At 48.9% G+C, this 15,015-nt stretch overlaps 8 protein-coding genes and 1 non-coding gene across 9 annotated transcripts; 6 read left to right on the forward strand and 3 right to left on the reverse strand.

Annotated features, from left to right (window-relative positions):
• Positions 1–199: 199 nt before the first annotated feature.
• On the reverse strand, positions 200–651 carry MRET_2943 (large subunit ribosomal protein L23e; the record flags this gene model as incomplete). Its single annotated transcript, XM_027629570.1, has 2 exons — positions 200–396; positions 438–651. The coding sequence occupies 2 exons, from the start codon at positions 649–651 to the stop codon at positions 200–202; spliced, it is 411 nt and encodes a 136-aa protein (XP_027485586.1).
• A 265-nt stretch (positions 652–916) lies between these two features.
• On the reverse strand, positions 917–1,836 carry MRET_2944 (GTP cyclohydrolase IA; the record flags this gene model as incomplete). Its single annotated transcript, XM_027629571.1, has 3 exons — positions 917–1,521; positions 1,552–1,756; positions 1,792–1,836. 3 exons carry the CDS (start codon positions 1,834–1,836, stop codon positions 917–919), a joined length of 855 nt encoding a protein of 284 aa, XP_027485591.1.
• Positions 1,837–2,003: 167 nt separating this feature from the next.
• On the forward strand, positions 2,004–2,293 carry MRET_2945 (cytochrome b5; the record flags this gene model as incomplete). Its single annotated transcript, XM_027629572.1, has 2 exons — positions 2,004–2,049; positions 2,091–2,293. 2 exons carry the CDS (start codon positions 2,004–2,006, stop codon positions 2,291–2,293), a joined length of 249 nt encoding a protein of 82 aa, XP_027485592.1.
• Positions 2,294–2,954: 661 nt separating this feature from the next.
• Positions 2,955–6,188, forward strand: MRET_2946 (serine/threonine-protein kinase KIN1/2; the record flags this gene model as incomplete). The annotated part of the gene is made up of 1 exon (XM_027629573.1): positions 2,955–6,188. One exon carries the CDS (start codon positions 2,955–2,957, stop codon positions 6,186–6,188), a length of 3,234 nt encoding a protein of 1,077 aa, XP_027485589.1.
• Positions 6,189–6,358: 170 nt separating this feature from the next.
• MRET_2947 (T-complex protein 1 subunit zeta) lies at positions 6,359–8,062 on the forward strand (the record flags this gene model as incomplete). The annotated part of the gene is made up of 1 exon (XM_027629574.1): positions 6,359–8,062. The coding sequence occupies one exon, from the start codon at positions 6,359–6,361 to the stop codon at positions 8,060–8,062; it is 1,704 nt and encodes a 567-aa protein (XP_027485590.1).
• Positions 8,063–8,189: 127 nt separating this feature from the next.
• MRET_2948 (WD repeat protein 48) lies at positions 8,190–11,027 on the forward strand (the record flags this gene model as incomplete). The annotated part of the gene is made up of 1 exon (XM_027629575.1): positions 8,190–11,027. One exon carries the CDS (start codon positions 8,190–8,192, stop codon positions 11,025–11,027), a length of 2,838 nt encoding a protein of 945 aa, XP_027485583.1.
• Positions 11,028–11,075: 48 nt separating this feature from the next.
• MRET_t0048 lies at positions 11,076–11,159 on the forward strand. The gene has a single exon. It is a non-coding gene; the product is annotated as a tRNA-Arg (tRNA).
• A 70-nt stretch (positions 11,160–11,229) lies between these two features.
• Positions 11,230–14,579, reverse strand: MRET_2949 (actin cytoskeleton-regulatory complex protein PAN1; the record flags this gene model as incomplete). Its single annotated transcript, XM_027629576.1, has 2 exons — positions 11,230–11,399; positions 11,441–14,579. 2 exons carry the CDS (start codon positions 14,577–14,579, stop codon positions 11,230–11,232), a joined length of 3,309 nt encoding a protein of 1,102 aa, XP_027485584.1.
• Positions 14,580–14,748: 169 nt separating this feature from the next.
• MRET_2950 (non-classical export protein 1) lies at positions 14,749–14,995 on the forward strand (the record flags this gene model as incomplete). The annotated part of the gene is made up of 2 exons (XM_027629577.1): positions 14,749–14,771; positions 14,806–14,995. The coding sequence occupies 2 exons, from the start codon at positions 14,749–14,751 to the stop codon at positions 14,993–14,995; spliced, it is 213 nt and encodes a 70-aa protein (XP_027485744.1).
• Positions 14,996–15,015: the final 20 nt, after the last annotated feature.

Here is a 15,015-nt window from a genome sequence, read left to right on the forward strand (position 1 = left end):
GAGCACAGAGACTAGATACGAAAATGGATAGCAAGCGTATCAATACGCACACTTCGTATACACCAAGCCAGACCTGTGCAGGCGCAGCAAGAGTAAGGCGAAGCATGTAATGCTACCCGCCCTCTGGATTTTTTTTTTATATGCCAAAGCAGCAGATTGTAGCTGTTCCGTCTCGCCAAGACAGTAGCGCATTCGTCGTTTAGACGACCGTGCCAGCGTTGGAGGCGATACGGGGCCAAAGATCAGCACACTCCTTGGCCACGGGACCTGTAATAGCACTGCCCTTCATTTCACCCTTAGGGTTGACGATAACACCAGCGTTGTCCTCGAAGTAGAGGAAGACACCGTCGTGACGGCGCCACGGCTTGCGCTGACGCACAATGACAGCAGGCATGACTGCGAATGTTAGTACTCATAAACTCCCATGCTATACATACCCTTCTTACGGAGCTCGGGCTTACCCTTTTTGACCGAAGCCACAACCATGTCACCAGCCGAAGCAGCTGGGAGGCGGTTCAGACGGGCACCTGCGCCAAACACAGCAATCACGTACAGGTTCTTAGCACCCGAGTTGTCAGCACAGTTCACGACCGCACCCGCTGGGAGAGCGAGCGACATGCGGTACTTGTTGCCCACAGAGATCTTGGCCATTGTGCTTGCAAACGATGGTAAGGAACCGAATCGCCGAGCGTTTGCTCTTGGTGTCCAACACGCATGCTGAGCTGGTACTGTATTACACGTGATCAAATCAGACATTTTACGTAAGGGTATGTGGAAGTGTATTGTGGAGGACACTTGCAGAGGCGTCCCCTGGGGGCTTCCGACACGTGGGCATACTGGAAAGCATCATGCTAAGCCTAGCAGCGGCAGATTGTGCTAAATAGTTAAGGCAGTTGAGGCCAAGTTGGTAAATAGATTAGCGACGAATCAAGCTCAGGAACTCTTCTCGCGTTTTTGCGTGGTTTCGGAAAACACCAAGCATACAACTTGTCACCGTGTTAGCCCCAGGCTTTTGGACACCTCGCATAGCCATACACATGTGTTCACATTCCATCACGACAGCCACACCGTGCGGCTTCAAAGCCTCATTTAATGCTAGAGCGACTTGCCTAGTGAGACGCTCCTGGACAGAGAGTCGGCGTGCAAACGTCTCAGCAATGCGTGCGAGTTTCGAAAGACCAATGACCATACGGTTAGGAATGTACCCAATGTGTATTTTACCCTTGAAAGGCACTAGATGATGCTCACACAAACTGTATACGTCAATGTCACGCACAATGACCATTTCATCATGGTTTTCGTCGAAAATAGCATTGGAAATCACGTCACAGAGTCGCTCTTCATATCCTTTCGTCATCCACAGAAGCGCCCTGGCATATCTTTTGGGGGTATCCTTCAGCCCTGATCGATCGGGATCTTCACCGAGACATTCAAGAATAGTGCGCACAGCACCTGCAAGTTTTTCCTCATTAGCAGATGATTCTTCTGGGGTGTAATTCAAACGGCTGAGGGTGGATTTTGCTGCAATTGTCAGTCAGAATGTCAGCATACCTGGCCAGCCCAATCCGTGCTTGTTGAGTACAGTGGCGATAGGATCATTTTCATCTGAAAATCCACTAATGACTGTCATTGCACCGGAAGGTGTGCCAAGGCCACCACCATGCTTCTGACGCGGTACGGCCGCAGAAGAGGATGAGGGAGGCAATTCTGTCAAAGAAGGCACATCAGCAACATCATCATCTTCAGTCTGGTACAGCTACACGGTCAAAACCAGTGAATTAATTTACACACCTCCAGCGACCGTTTCGTGCCGCGATTCCCCATCGCAGGGTCCATGATCGCGACGATTTCTAGGAGCATCCGCACGATCAGCTTCATCGATGTTTACATATGCTGACAAATACTCAACGGAGCGCGCCGTACAATAGGCACAATATGATTGGATCTTTGTACCGTTGACTTGGATAGGGCCCATGGCCCTTGTCACGACAGACTAAACTACGATGTCGAGCAAGATCACTCTGGAGGAAGTGAAACAGCACGCCTCAGGTACGTAAATTGCTTCATTATGTTGTACTCATACTTAATAGAAACCTCGGCCTGGGTCATAATTAAGGGTGATGTGTACGATGTCACAGAATGGCTTGACGAACACCCTGGTGGTCGCAAGATTTTGCTGAAGAACGTCGGAAAGGACGCAACGGACAAATTTATGAATTTCCATCCTGATCATGTACTTAAGGAAGTTGCACCAAAGTTCAAGATTGGAACTCTTGTGGATGCCAAGCTCTAATAATGGCAACACATTCAAGCATATTATATGAGTGTCTTTAGAGTGTCTTGAACTAGTCTATATATATATATATATATTTCGCTTAACCTGTGCAAATGTAGTAAGGCAGCGGAATTAGTAGGTACACTACGTTGCTTGTTAGGAGGACATATAGGTCGTTGATTCTACCGGGGCGAATAAGTCAAGTTCAATATCGATGAAGGTAGTGAGCTCAACCATGCGGGTCTTCGATTCATGCGGAGAATGGAGGTCCGCACGGTGGCGTCGATTTTTTGGCGCTTAGCGCACGTACCTACTTTGGCGGGGTGACTACGGTGAAGCGCATAGTGGTTTAGAGCCGCCCCAGGTTTTATATGCAAGAATGACTAAATGTGCCTGTTTGTCGGTCCAACCGACCCGAGTATCAAAAAGTGGAGAAGCGCACTCGCATTTTGGGTTTCGGCGGTAGAGGAGTGGCGAGACGACAACTGTATCACCATTGCAACTCAGATCGGATAAAGCGTCGACGCCGGTACAAGCTGTTTCAACAAACGAGTATAAAATATATTTGGCAAGACTTATTGAGTGATTGAGACAAATTTCACGCTCATTTATTTGAGAAGGTCGTTTCTCCGATTTATTTCGCAGTTGCTACACTCTACGTCGACTTGTGTAGCAACTCATGTTTCACCCTGATCAAACTCACTGCAAACATAAAACATCCAGAAAATTAACGGAAGCTACGAGCTCTTTGCGTCATTCCGCAACTCTTCCAACGATCGCAGTTCCTCAGCAAGTTAGTGCATCCGCCAACACTAAAAACGATCGAGGGTACTTTCCCTCTTATTCTGCTCAACCATTTGTGGCAAGTGCTTCGCCACCAGCTCCAAAGCGTACGAGCTCACCTTTGCGGCCGGTTGTACAGGAGTCGCGCTTTATACCTAATACGCTTGATAATACAGGATTGGTCGATGTTGAGGCACTTCAAGCTCTGCAGCGCCTTACAGACCAGTCCTCTCACAATGCGTCTCGACAGCCTTCTATTGCGCAAGCGACTGCAAATGTGCCAGATTCGAGGCGTACTACAATTTGCCCTCCTGACAAAACATCAGTGCAGCGCGAAACTCCTCCCGACCCACCATCCAAACCTTTACCACGGCCGCATGAAGACCAATTTCGATGGAATTTGGGTGACTACATGTTAGGGCGCACCATTGGTGCAGGAAGCATGGGCAAAGTTAAGTTCGGTTACTGTAAGACGGATGGACAAAAGGTGGCCGTCAAAATTGTACCGCGCAACACGTCTCTTAATGCAGTCAAGCAGTCACGCGGAAAGTCGAAGCATAGTGGCCTGCCCATGACAGAAGATGAACTAGAAGCAACCATGAATCGAGCCAAAGCGAAAGACTTCTCCAAGGAGGTGCGCGTCATTCGTGAGGCAAGTTTACAAATGCTGTTACGCCATCCCTACGTGTGCCGTATGCGCGAGTTTATCACCCATCCAAACCACCATTATATGGTTTTCGAACATATTAATGGTGGCCAAATGCTTGACTATATCATTTCCCATGGCCGCTTGCGTGAGCGATCTGCTCGAAACTTTGCACGCCAAATTGGTAGCGCATTGCAATACTGCCACGCAAACAATATAGTGCATCGCGACCTGAAGATCGAAAACATTCTCATTTCCAAGTCAGGAAACATCAAAATTATCGATTTTGGACTCAGCAATGTATTCAAGCCTCAAGGTCATCTGAACACCTTCTGCGGCTCACTGTACTTTGCCGCTCCAGAGTTGCTGAACGCACGTGTTTATACTGGCCCAGAGGTGGATGTTTGGAGTTTTGGTGTGGTGTTGTATGTTTTGGTGTGTGGTAAGGTTCCCTTTGATGACCAGAGCATGCCTGTGCTTCATGCTCGTATCAAACGCGGCCTGGTAGATTATCCCAATTGGCTGAGTGCGGACTGTAAGCACATTTTATCGCGCATGATCGATGTGAATCCACATACACGAGCATCACTCAACGAAATCGTATCACATCCATGGATGCTGCAAGACCACGGCGCACCTGAACCAGCCTATCTCCCTAAACGCAAGCCTCTTACAGCTGTGAGCATAGATCCCGTCGTGATTGAACGCATGACAGGGTTTGAATTCGGTTCTCCTCAGGAAATTTACCACGAACTAAAAAAAATTTTATGCAGCGAAGAATATGTTGCAGCAGTGGCACGACACGAAGATCCAGCGATGGCCTCCGCTGCTATAGAAGCAGTTGGTCTTGTTCAATCTGCCGCAACCGAGTCTGTACCCCGTGGAAATCGACTGTCTCGCCAAATCTCCGCAGGAATCAACTTTTATCACCGACACGTGTCCCGGTCCTCATCAGATGTGCAGGACGTGTCTGATTCAGGAGAGAGCACGCCTGGTGTCAAGGGTCCGCTGCATCCATGCTATGGTTTCCATCCCCTCATTTCAATTTATTTTCTTGTAAAGGAGAAAATGGATCGCGAGAAGTTGGGGCAGGAAATTTATAGCTCCTCTGACTTGCTGCTCTCTGAGCCGGGTCCTGTGCCGACATTTAATCACAAACCTGCCCTCGATGTTCCAGAATCGGCCGCTCACGATCATATTGATCGGGTTTCAGCGTATGGCGCTGCCACATTTGCTTCATCGTTACCCATGGCACGCTTCGCTCCAGACAAATCCTCGTCAATTATTCGACCACCAGAGAAGACGCATGTGTCATCGCGGACTATGTCTACGGCTGTAACTCTTCCTGTGACCCCGTCACCCCCACCCCCTTCTGCTGTTATGATGGCCCCGCCCCAGCCTGAACCCCAAACTCCTGTGTTCGAGTCACGCCAAAAATCCCAGCCACAAGGCATCATGTTAGGTCCTCCGCGTCCTCTTGCACGTGTCGATGAACTGGAATCGAGCTTGCGCACTCCTCCGAAGGCATCTTTCATGACAACTGACGCATCACAAGCACCATCTGCTTTCCAACGTGCCGCTATGCCGCAGCGAAGTGTAAGCATGATGCATGCCCGACATGCCGATCAACTCAAGTCGCTACAGGACCGACACGCCTCCATGGCATTTTCTACGTCTGGCGCGCGACCACTGCCTACACTGGATGCCATTCAGTCCGAGGCTGGTAAGAACCTTTTGCCTTGTGTTTCTGAGGCAGCTAACTCTGCAGGAACCGTATTTGCAGACTCTGGACCAAATCTCACGCGGCGATTCGGTACCATGTCGGTTCGACCTACGCACGAAGCAAGTGACTCGTTCGTGCCGCAACAACTGTCGCCAGAGAATTCGCATATAAATACTATGGATTCCAATCAACAAAGCTTACCGTTTGAAATGCCTTCTCCCTTGTCGAACGAAGATGCATCCAAACCTGTTTTCTTGAAAGGGCTCTTCAGCGTGCAAACCACCAGCCGTCGGCCGCGTGTAATGATTCGACGGGACTTGATTCGTGTATTCGAGCAATTCAAAATCCAATTCACAGAATTAAAAAACGGCTTCGAATGCTCTTATGCTGGTCCTCTCACGGATACCGATACACAATTTGCTCCCGCTGAGGCATTCACGGACATGACTTCGACCCCTGCAACCGATTCTATGAATGATCCCACCCCCATTGCTGCCACAGGCGTCGGTGATGTTCCTATCGATCGATCAGGTCAATCTGATGTCGTACTGGCCACGCCTAATTCCGATGCTCCTTCATTAAGAATCGGTGTGAACAAACCATTGCCCTGTAACGAAGAGGCTGAAGTCTGCTTTGAGATCTGTCTTGTCAAAGTCCCCTTATTGCTTGGGATGAATGGGATCCAATTTAGACGCGTATCTGGAAACCCTTGGAAATATCAAGCTTTAGCCAAGCGCATCTTGAATGAACTTCATCTGTAGCTATGTTGTGATAATCAACCGCGTGTAAATACCACATGATGTGTGCTGGGGAATGATACTTTGTAGAATTGTGGAATTATGCGCGTAGGAGTTTGCCGACGTCATCGTTGATCGACGATTCGCGGGTTACTAGCAAAGCCTCGCTTTTTTCTTGTCGCAATCCGTTGACGATGTCGGCAGTTGAGCTCATCAACCCACGCGCAGAATCTGTGCGAAGATTTCAGGCGTTGCAAGTGAATATTGCAGGCGCTGTGGGTCTAGCACAGGTCGTGCGTTCCAACCTAGGTCCTCGTGGTACGCTCAAAATGCTTGTCGATGGCTCTGGAAACCTGAAGATGACCAAGGATGGTAAGGTCTTGTTGACCGAGATGCAAATTCAGAATCCGACGGCTGCCATGATTGCAAGGACGGCTGTAGCGCAGGATGAACAATGTGGTGACGGTACAACAAGTGTTGTCCTACTGGTTGGTGAACTATTGAAGCAGGCCGAGCGCTACATTCAAGAGGGTGTGCATTCTCGCGTGATTTCGGAGGGCTTTGATGTCGCTAAAGCGGGTACATTGCAATTTCTTGAACAGTTTAAACAACCTATGCAAGGCGATCGTGCCACGCTTCTGGCTGTTGCTAACACAGCTCTCGCCACTAAGCTTCCCACAAAACTAGCCAAACAACTAGCAGAGGGTGTAGTTGATGCAGTCCTGGCTATTAAACCCAAAACCACGGGCTCTTCCGAAGTACCTTCGTTCAAAGAAGACGGAAGCTCGGAGCGTGTGGGCGAGTGGAAGACACGCGATCCTATTGACTTACACATGGTCGAAATTATGAAAATGCAGCACAAGAGTGCTACAGACAGTCAATTGGTTCGTGGTCTCGTTATGGATCATGGTGCGCGTCACCCTGATATGCCCAAACGGGTGCGCAATGCATTCGTTTTGACACTGAATGTAAGTCTGGAATACGAAAAGACCGAAGTCAATTCAGGTTTCTTCTACTCGTCTGCTGAGCAGCGCGAAAAACTGGTCGAGTCAGAGCGTCGCTTCGTTGATGCCAAATTGAAAAAAATTGTTGAGCTCAAGAACCAAGTGTGTGATGCGCCTGCGAACACACCTGAGTCGGAGCGCAAGTCGTTTGTTATTTTCAATCAGAAAGGCATCGATCCTATGTCACTTGACATCCTAGCAAAGAATGGTATTTTTGCTCTTCGTCGCGCCAAGCGTCGAAACATGGAACGTTTGCAACTGTGCTGTGGTGGTGTAGCCCAGAACAGCGTAGACGACCTTTCGCCTGATGTACTTGGTTGGGCGGGCCTTGTGTACGAACACACACTTGGAGAAGAAAAGTACACATTCGTTGAAGATGTAAAGGATCCAAAGAGCGTTACGCTGCTTATCAAAGGACCCAACACACACACGCTAAACCAAATCCAGGATGCTATCCGCGACGGTCTGCGTAGCGTAAAGAATGCCATTGAAGACAATAGCTTGGTTCCTGGTGCTGGTGCTTTTGAGGTGGCAGCTGCCGCAGATCTCCTTGACAATGTGCGTCGAAATGCCAAAGGCCGAGCTAAGCTAGGCGTTGAAGCATTTGCCCAAGCGCTCATGGTTATTCCCAAAACTTTGGCAAACAATGCCGGTCTTGATATCCAGGACTCGATCGTGAACTTGCAAGACGAATGTGCTGAAGGTCATGTTGTGGGACTTGATACGCAAACAGGAGAGTGCATGGATCCCATCTCTTGTGGTGTTTGGGATAACTACCGTGTCAAGCGTCATATGATTCACAGCAGCGCTGTGATTGCATCTAACCTGCTCTCCGTGGACGAAATTTTGCGTGCTGGTCGTAGTTCCCTAAAGGGCGACGCCCCTGGTCCATAAGTAGCCTGCATGTGTTGCTCGTAATATTGTCTCCATAAGCTTCGGCTGTTCATTCGAGCGTGATTTTGATCTCCGCTGGGGCTTCTCCACTCGTCTCGCAACCAACGAATCTGATCCACGTCCATCAATGGTGCATCGTACAGCGCTGGATCAGCTTGGCAATGCGCCACCCATACGTGTTTCATACACGCTTCCATCTATTTTATCATTCCAAGACGACAATGCGCATCGGTATGTACCAAATGCAGACAATTCGATCGCGCACTCTTTGCCAGTCTTACACCTCCCTGCTTCAAAAGAAAAGCCACTTGCACGAACAGTAAATGGTTCATCGTTCCCTAAAATCCGGTATTCTGCGAATTCCCAGCAATGCACAAGGCCTATGCCACCAGAGGATCTACAACCACAGCATCTTAGACCGGTTAATGCGCTTGCTTTGGACGTGCGGTCTAGCGGCACTCGTCTTTTTAGTGCCGGTGTCGATGGTCTCGTATGCGTATGGGATCTTGACTATCAAAATATGACAGCAACTCCTAGACTTAATTCAAAGTTTAGGCCGCATAGGAGCTGGATTTGGGATATGAAGTATTGTTCGCATTTAAGTACAGTACTGACTTGTTCATCTGACTGCACAATCAAGGCATGGAATGTCGATACAGCACATTCTGCATTGGAACTAGGAACTCACAGAGATTACGTGAAAGCCTTGGCACCATCCAACGCCTCCGATTGGGTCGCTAGTGGCTCGTTGGATCATCATTTGTGCCTTTGGGATTTGAGAGAAGGGCGTAAAAAACCCATGTGGCAGATTCGGACACCTTCTAGCATTTATTCTGTCGCTAGTAATCATTCTGGGAGTGTCATTGCTACCGCTGGACTTGATGGTGTTGTTCACGGATGGGATCCTCGCATGCGGGACTCGGCATTTGAGCTTGTCGGACATGAAGATCTCATTCGCACAATGATAATGAGTTCCGATGGAACACGCGTTATATCAGGTTCATCAGACTCAACTGTGCGCCTTTGGTCAACAAATGAGCGGAGGTGCATGCATACTTACACACATCATAACTCAAGTGTATGGAAGCTATACAGTGACGACGAAAACATGTCGACTTTCTACTCTGGTGATCGAGACGGATTTTTATGCAAGGTTTATTTGGATCCCAGCGGGCACGCAGAAAATGATCAATGCATTGTGCTTGCTCACGAGGCGCAAGATAATTCTGTTCATGGGTCAGGCATCACAAGCATCGTGGCCTACCAGGACAAGTTTGTTTGGACTTCGAATTCTTTATCTCCTACCTTCCGATGCTGGCAGGACACTTCTGATTTAAATATATTCAAATCTAGTCAAGTAAATTTGCACGATTCTGCCGTGTTTAACCTCTTCAACTCGAATGCGCCAAACTATCGTCCGAATCAAACTGAACTCCCCTTGGTGGCGTCTGAGGCCACTCCTCTGTCCAGTCAGCCGATGCGAGAAGTTTTTGGCTATCACGGCATTCTCCGTGGCACTATGCTTAATGATCGCATGCATGCATTGACCATCGATTCTGGAGGCGTTGTGGTACTTTGGAATGTTTTTCATGGTTCGTGTATCGGTACTTTCAATGTAAATGATCTTTTTGCCGCTGCTATGTCCAATAAGTGCACCTCAGCGTGGCAGCCTCAACATTCACCAAGCAGCACTCTTGAATTTGTGCAATATCTTATTGAGGGTGAGGGCTGTGTCATTCCGTGGTGTTCACTCGACACTTCTGACGGTCGTCTCACAATAACGATTGACCAGTCTAATTTATGGTCATCAAGCATGTATTTGGATGAATTGCATGAACTACTTGGAAATCCACCGACTATAAGATGGACAGAAGATCGCGTGATTCTCGGTGTTTGTGTTTTGCGAAACTTGTTTAAGAATTTACTCTTGTCAGAATCAGAGATGCGCAGGGATATCAAAGATGGGCAGCTTATGTTGCTCAATTGGATGAAGCGACTGAATACCTCTCCTGAGGCTCTAATGCATATGCCTATTTCACAATTGCCTAACCCACCAGGTCCGAATCCTGCTCCAAATCAACACTTTCATGCTATTCTTACAGAAATGACGGGCAGCAATTCGGCCAAGGGTAAAGAATCATTATCAACAAGCATCCCAGAATCGCCTCTGATGCATGATATTGTTCGCTTTTTACATGAAATGACCAACAAGCAAGCTCTCAATACAGAAGAACAGGTGGCATCACAATCATCAGATTCTGGCAACACATTTTTTGGCAGTTTCCGTCGAAATGCCTCCAAGCGAAAAACTCAAAATGCATCATATACGGTCTCAAAGGACGAAGAAGCTCCTCAAGACTACTTGGGTGAATTGGCATCGTTGTTGTCAGGCTCGTGGCGCGAAAAGTCGCCATTGACCGGTATACCTAAGATTCAATTCTCAGATACAACATCGATTCAAATATCCCGTGTCGACCGTGAAAATGGAAGGCAGGTAATGCTATACCATGGTACAGTTGGCTCTACTGGCACAGATGCTCCATTGCTTGAATTACTGGCTCCATTATGGCTTCTGTCCGTGGTATTATCGCCAGAGGTTGTTCAAAAGGATGCGCCACTAATCAAAGTGGTTCTTCTTAAATGGACGCCTTCTCAAGCGGCGCAAGAAACTTCATCTTCCTCTAATTTAGAGTTGGATCAGCTTCCCACCGAAAGCACGTCTTTGACCGCGCCCCGAAACATTCGCGTCGGGCGCATAGCTCAGTATGTGAAACAGTCACTGTTGTCCATGGGCATCCAAATTCCAGATTCTGGTGAAAACTTGGCTGACATTCCTATCGAAATCTTGTGTAATGGATATCTTGTACCCCCTCGTTATACCATGGCGCAATGCCAAACATTCTGCTGGAAGAATGCTACCCCAGGCATGGTGCGCTTGCGATATCGTCGCAAACAACTTCTATGAATAGCTTTTAATTTTTAGATAAAGAAACCTCAGACCCTGGGGATGTATTGGGCACATAGCGGAGTGGTTTACCGCATCGGTTTTCGGTTGGACGATTCCCGAAGGTCATGGGTTCGATCCCCATTGTGCTCTGACTTTTTTACATGTATAACCATAATTTTTGGTAAGGAGCAGCATACGCTTAAATTTACGCTATGATGGGCTAGGCCACTGCGACATAATTTGATGGCACCATGAGGCACTTGTCATGCTGCACAATTAGCCACCAGTTTTCGTCACTTTGGTCAACAATTTGAACCATTTCTCCTTCTTTCAACGAGGCTTCCTCGGGTGACGTTGCGTCATAGTCATATAGGGCTTCAGCAGCCACAACTAGAATAAAGTTAGTATGTCTCGGAGAAACGTTAACGTACCATGTTCCATATCGGTTACATACGCCGCAGGGATCAAGCCTTTATGCGCCGGGTCAGAAAGCAATGCACCATATGTCCAATCACCCTCCACGGACATTCCGCTGAGCGATGGGTGAATCAAAAACACCTGGTTTTCTGAGAAAGAGAGCATGCCCTCGCCGCCTTCAAACGGATAAATGCTGCGAAAATGCATTGTGCGTCCCATATCAAATCCAAGTGATGCATCCACATCAGCGTTATTAGCGGATCGAGTTTCTTGGTATGCTTTCGAATCGAAACTCGGCTCATTGGCGTCCGGCGCTTGTATCATTTCCTTTGTAGCATGCATGGGCATCACTAGTCCAGCCTCGTCGTCATCACTACTTTCCGGTTCAGGAACAGACGCAAGGGATAAACCATTGGGAGGGGAGGAAGATCCGAGCACGGCACCGGCACTTTGAGCACCAGACCTATCATGTGTTACAGTCTTCCTAAGCATTTGACCGCCACGAATTTGGGACAAAAGAGCATTTCGATCACCCATGCCGCCTCCGAGGCTGGTTCGCGAAGTTGATGGCGCTGGTTCTAGAGCTGGATAGTGCGAAGCAGGAGGCGCTTCTGGAGCGGGAGGTGCTGGCTCAGATGTAGGAACAATACCACTAAAGAGCTGCTGAGCAAGTTGTTGCCGTGTCGCACGTGAACTCATAGGATTCTCTTCCTCCTCTTCTTCTTCGTCCCAATCATCCTCATTGGATGGAGGTAAATGAATTGAGCGTGAAGAAGATGTAGAAGGTGTATATCTTTGAGACGGAAAAGCAGAAGTTGGTTGGGGCGCGGAGGGAGTTTCGACAGGAAGTTCAGGAACAAATTCTGGTTTTGAAAGAATCTCCGGTCGCTGCTCTTGTTGCTTCATTGATTCCGCATTGTGTGAACGGAAGAAAGGATTGTTCGACGGCCTGCTGGGTTGAGGTTCATCCTCCGGCTCCGGCTCTGGATCCGGTGCTGACACTGGTCCTGGCTGTGGCGTGAATTCACGCGGAGGATCGGGTACTGGACCCGGCTCGGGCTCGGGCTCTGGTTCTGGTTCTGACACTAATTCTGGCTGTGACGTGAATTCACGCGGAGGATTGGGTACTGGTACCGGCTCTGGCATTGACTTGAACTGAGTATCAGGTGCTTGCCCCAGCTCTGGCTCTGGCGTTAATTTATGTTGAGAATCGAGCGCTCGCTCTGACTCTGGCTCTGGCGATGCCATCGGCCGGCTTTGGCGGGCCTCTGAAGTATGACTTCGAGGAGGAGGTTGAGGAGCCTGCCTATTTCCGCGCATACGGGCTTTGCGAGCTTCTTCACGCTCTTTAGCTTCCTTATCAGCTTGAGCGGCTCGGGCCTCTGCTTCGCTACGCTCGGCGGCAAGTCGCTGTTCTACCGAGACATCAACAGACGGCATCTTGTCGACAGTGCCACCACCCACGCCAAGCATCCGCATTCGTTCCTGAACTCGTCGCTGTGCCTCAGACCTAATCCATGCATCACGCTCTGAAGGGGACAACTTGGCTGCTGGAGCTGATAATGTTGAAGGGTTTTTGCTTGTTTCTTTTTTGGTGACGTCTTGCTCTTGAGGGTTCGCTTGAACTGATGGTGTCGATATGGTTGCAGACTCTCTAAGATGCGCATATCGGTCATTGTTCCGTTCATCACGCTGCCTGCTTTCTTGCACGCCTCTTTGATAGTCCAGGTTCTGACGCCGCTCCAGACGCCTTTCTAGCTGCGGAAGTCGCTCGTGAAGAAGCTGCATGAGCGTTCTTTCGGCCTTACGCCGCTGTTCACCCGCGTGGGGGCCTTTGCGGTTATAATACTCAATATCGTCTTGAAGTCGGCGAATAGCAAACTGCACGTCTTCCATTTCATTCTGCAGGTCATGATCTTCTTCATCACGCAGATCCGTACGTTCTAGCATCCGCTGCGTCTTTTCAAGCTGGCGCTTCATCTCTCCAAGGCTTTCTGCAGCAACCTGGCCATTAAAGCTCACTTCGCGACGATCCAGATGGCGGCTTCGACTGCGATATCCAGCAGAATCGGTATCCTGGTGCCTGTAAGCGATAGCATCACTAGGACGCGACGTGGCTTCCCTTTCCACTGGATTTTTGTAAAAAGAGCGTGATTCAGAGTATTTTGTATCTTTGTTCGAGCCTGGTTCAGCAAGATTTAGAGCCGTGGATTTGCGGACATGCGTGTCCTGCTTGAGTAAATCTTTGAGGAAATCAACGCTTTCGCTCAGATCGCGCGTCGATGATGGAATTAATTCTGAAGGTAGCTCATCCGGTATTTCATTGCCGTTGAGGGCGCGGTATATGAGCGCCATGGCGATATGGAACTCAGCAATGTTGAGCTTACCCCGGTTTTCTGGGTCAGCAAGATGCCATATTTGAAGAAGCTGCTCGCGAGATAGGCCACTTTGACTGAACAACTCCCGAGCCACATCACCGCTAATCCAGCCTGTTCGTTTCGAGTCCCATGCACGAAAGATATTATCGTAGCTTTTACGTTCTTCTTTGCTCATAGCCCATGAAAGACTTTTCTTAGCAGGACCTGCCTGTATCTGGGTGAGTGACTGGAGCTTCGACTGAAACTGAGCCGGCTGAAGGCTGTTTTGATTAAAGTTCATATTGCTCGGTGTCGGCATTCCAGAATAAGGCTGTGCCGCAGGCAAAAATTGCGTATACATCAAGCGCATGCTCGGGTCAGCAGACGCACCGGTCATTTGAGGCGTCATAGGCAATCCTGTCATCTGAGCCATCATGGGAGGCATACCAGTAGGCTGGCCCATCATGGGAGACATGCCTGTTGGTTGACCCATCATAGGAGACATGCCTGTTGGTTGACCCATCATAGGAGACATACCCGTCATTTGTCCCATCATGGGACGCATACTGTTCATTGGGGTCATCATTTGTGGTGTGGAGCCCGTAGCTGCTGCAGCGATTTGAGGCGGCGGAGGCGGCGGAGCCGATGGACGCTGTACAAATGATGCATTTGGTAGCATACCCGTGGGGAAACCGGTTCCCTGCATCTGTATGGGTATGCCGCTCGTCATTTGTGGATTTTGGTATAAGCCATAGTTGGGGGTACCAGTTCCGCCCCACTGATTTACCGGGAACATGGTGCACGGTGAGCAACACCACGACTGGTAGGATGGAGGTGTTAATAAACTATGACGCCTGCCGATGTCCGAGCCACATTGGTCACGTGAAGCATCGGTGAGATTCTGTCAGTCAGGCATCTCTGCACGGGCCTGAACTGATGATCCCCTGGATAACATCCAAGCAATTATGGTCAAATATCTCATCGGACGGTACGTGGCATGATGTGCAACGCCCTAATGAAAGTGTGGCTGATCCAATCTTTGGTATAGCAACGGGCATTGGAGCCTTTTTTATCTGGGAAAATGACCGACGAAACGCACATGACCATGGACCTGGCAATACGCTTCTAGACTTATTGAGCCGTCGAATGGGGGTGAACAACTATTTACGCGAGCGTGAAAATAAGCTGGAAATATCGCCTTCGTCAAAATAACTTAATCATACAAATATTTC

The sequence above is a fragment of the Malassezia restricta genome, chromosome V (genome assembly GCF_003290485.1).
Source record: "Malassezia restricta chromosome V, complete sequence".
NCBI classification, from domain to species: Eukaryota; Fungi; Basidiomycota; class Malasseziomycetes; order Malasseziales; family Malasseziaceae; genus Malassezia; species Malassezia restricta.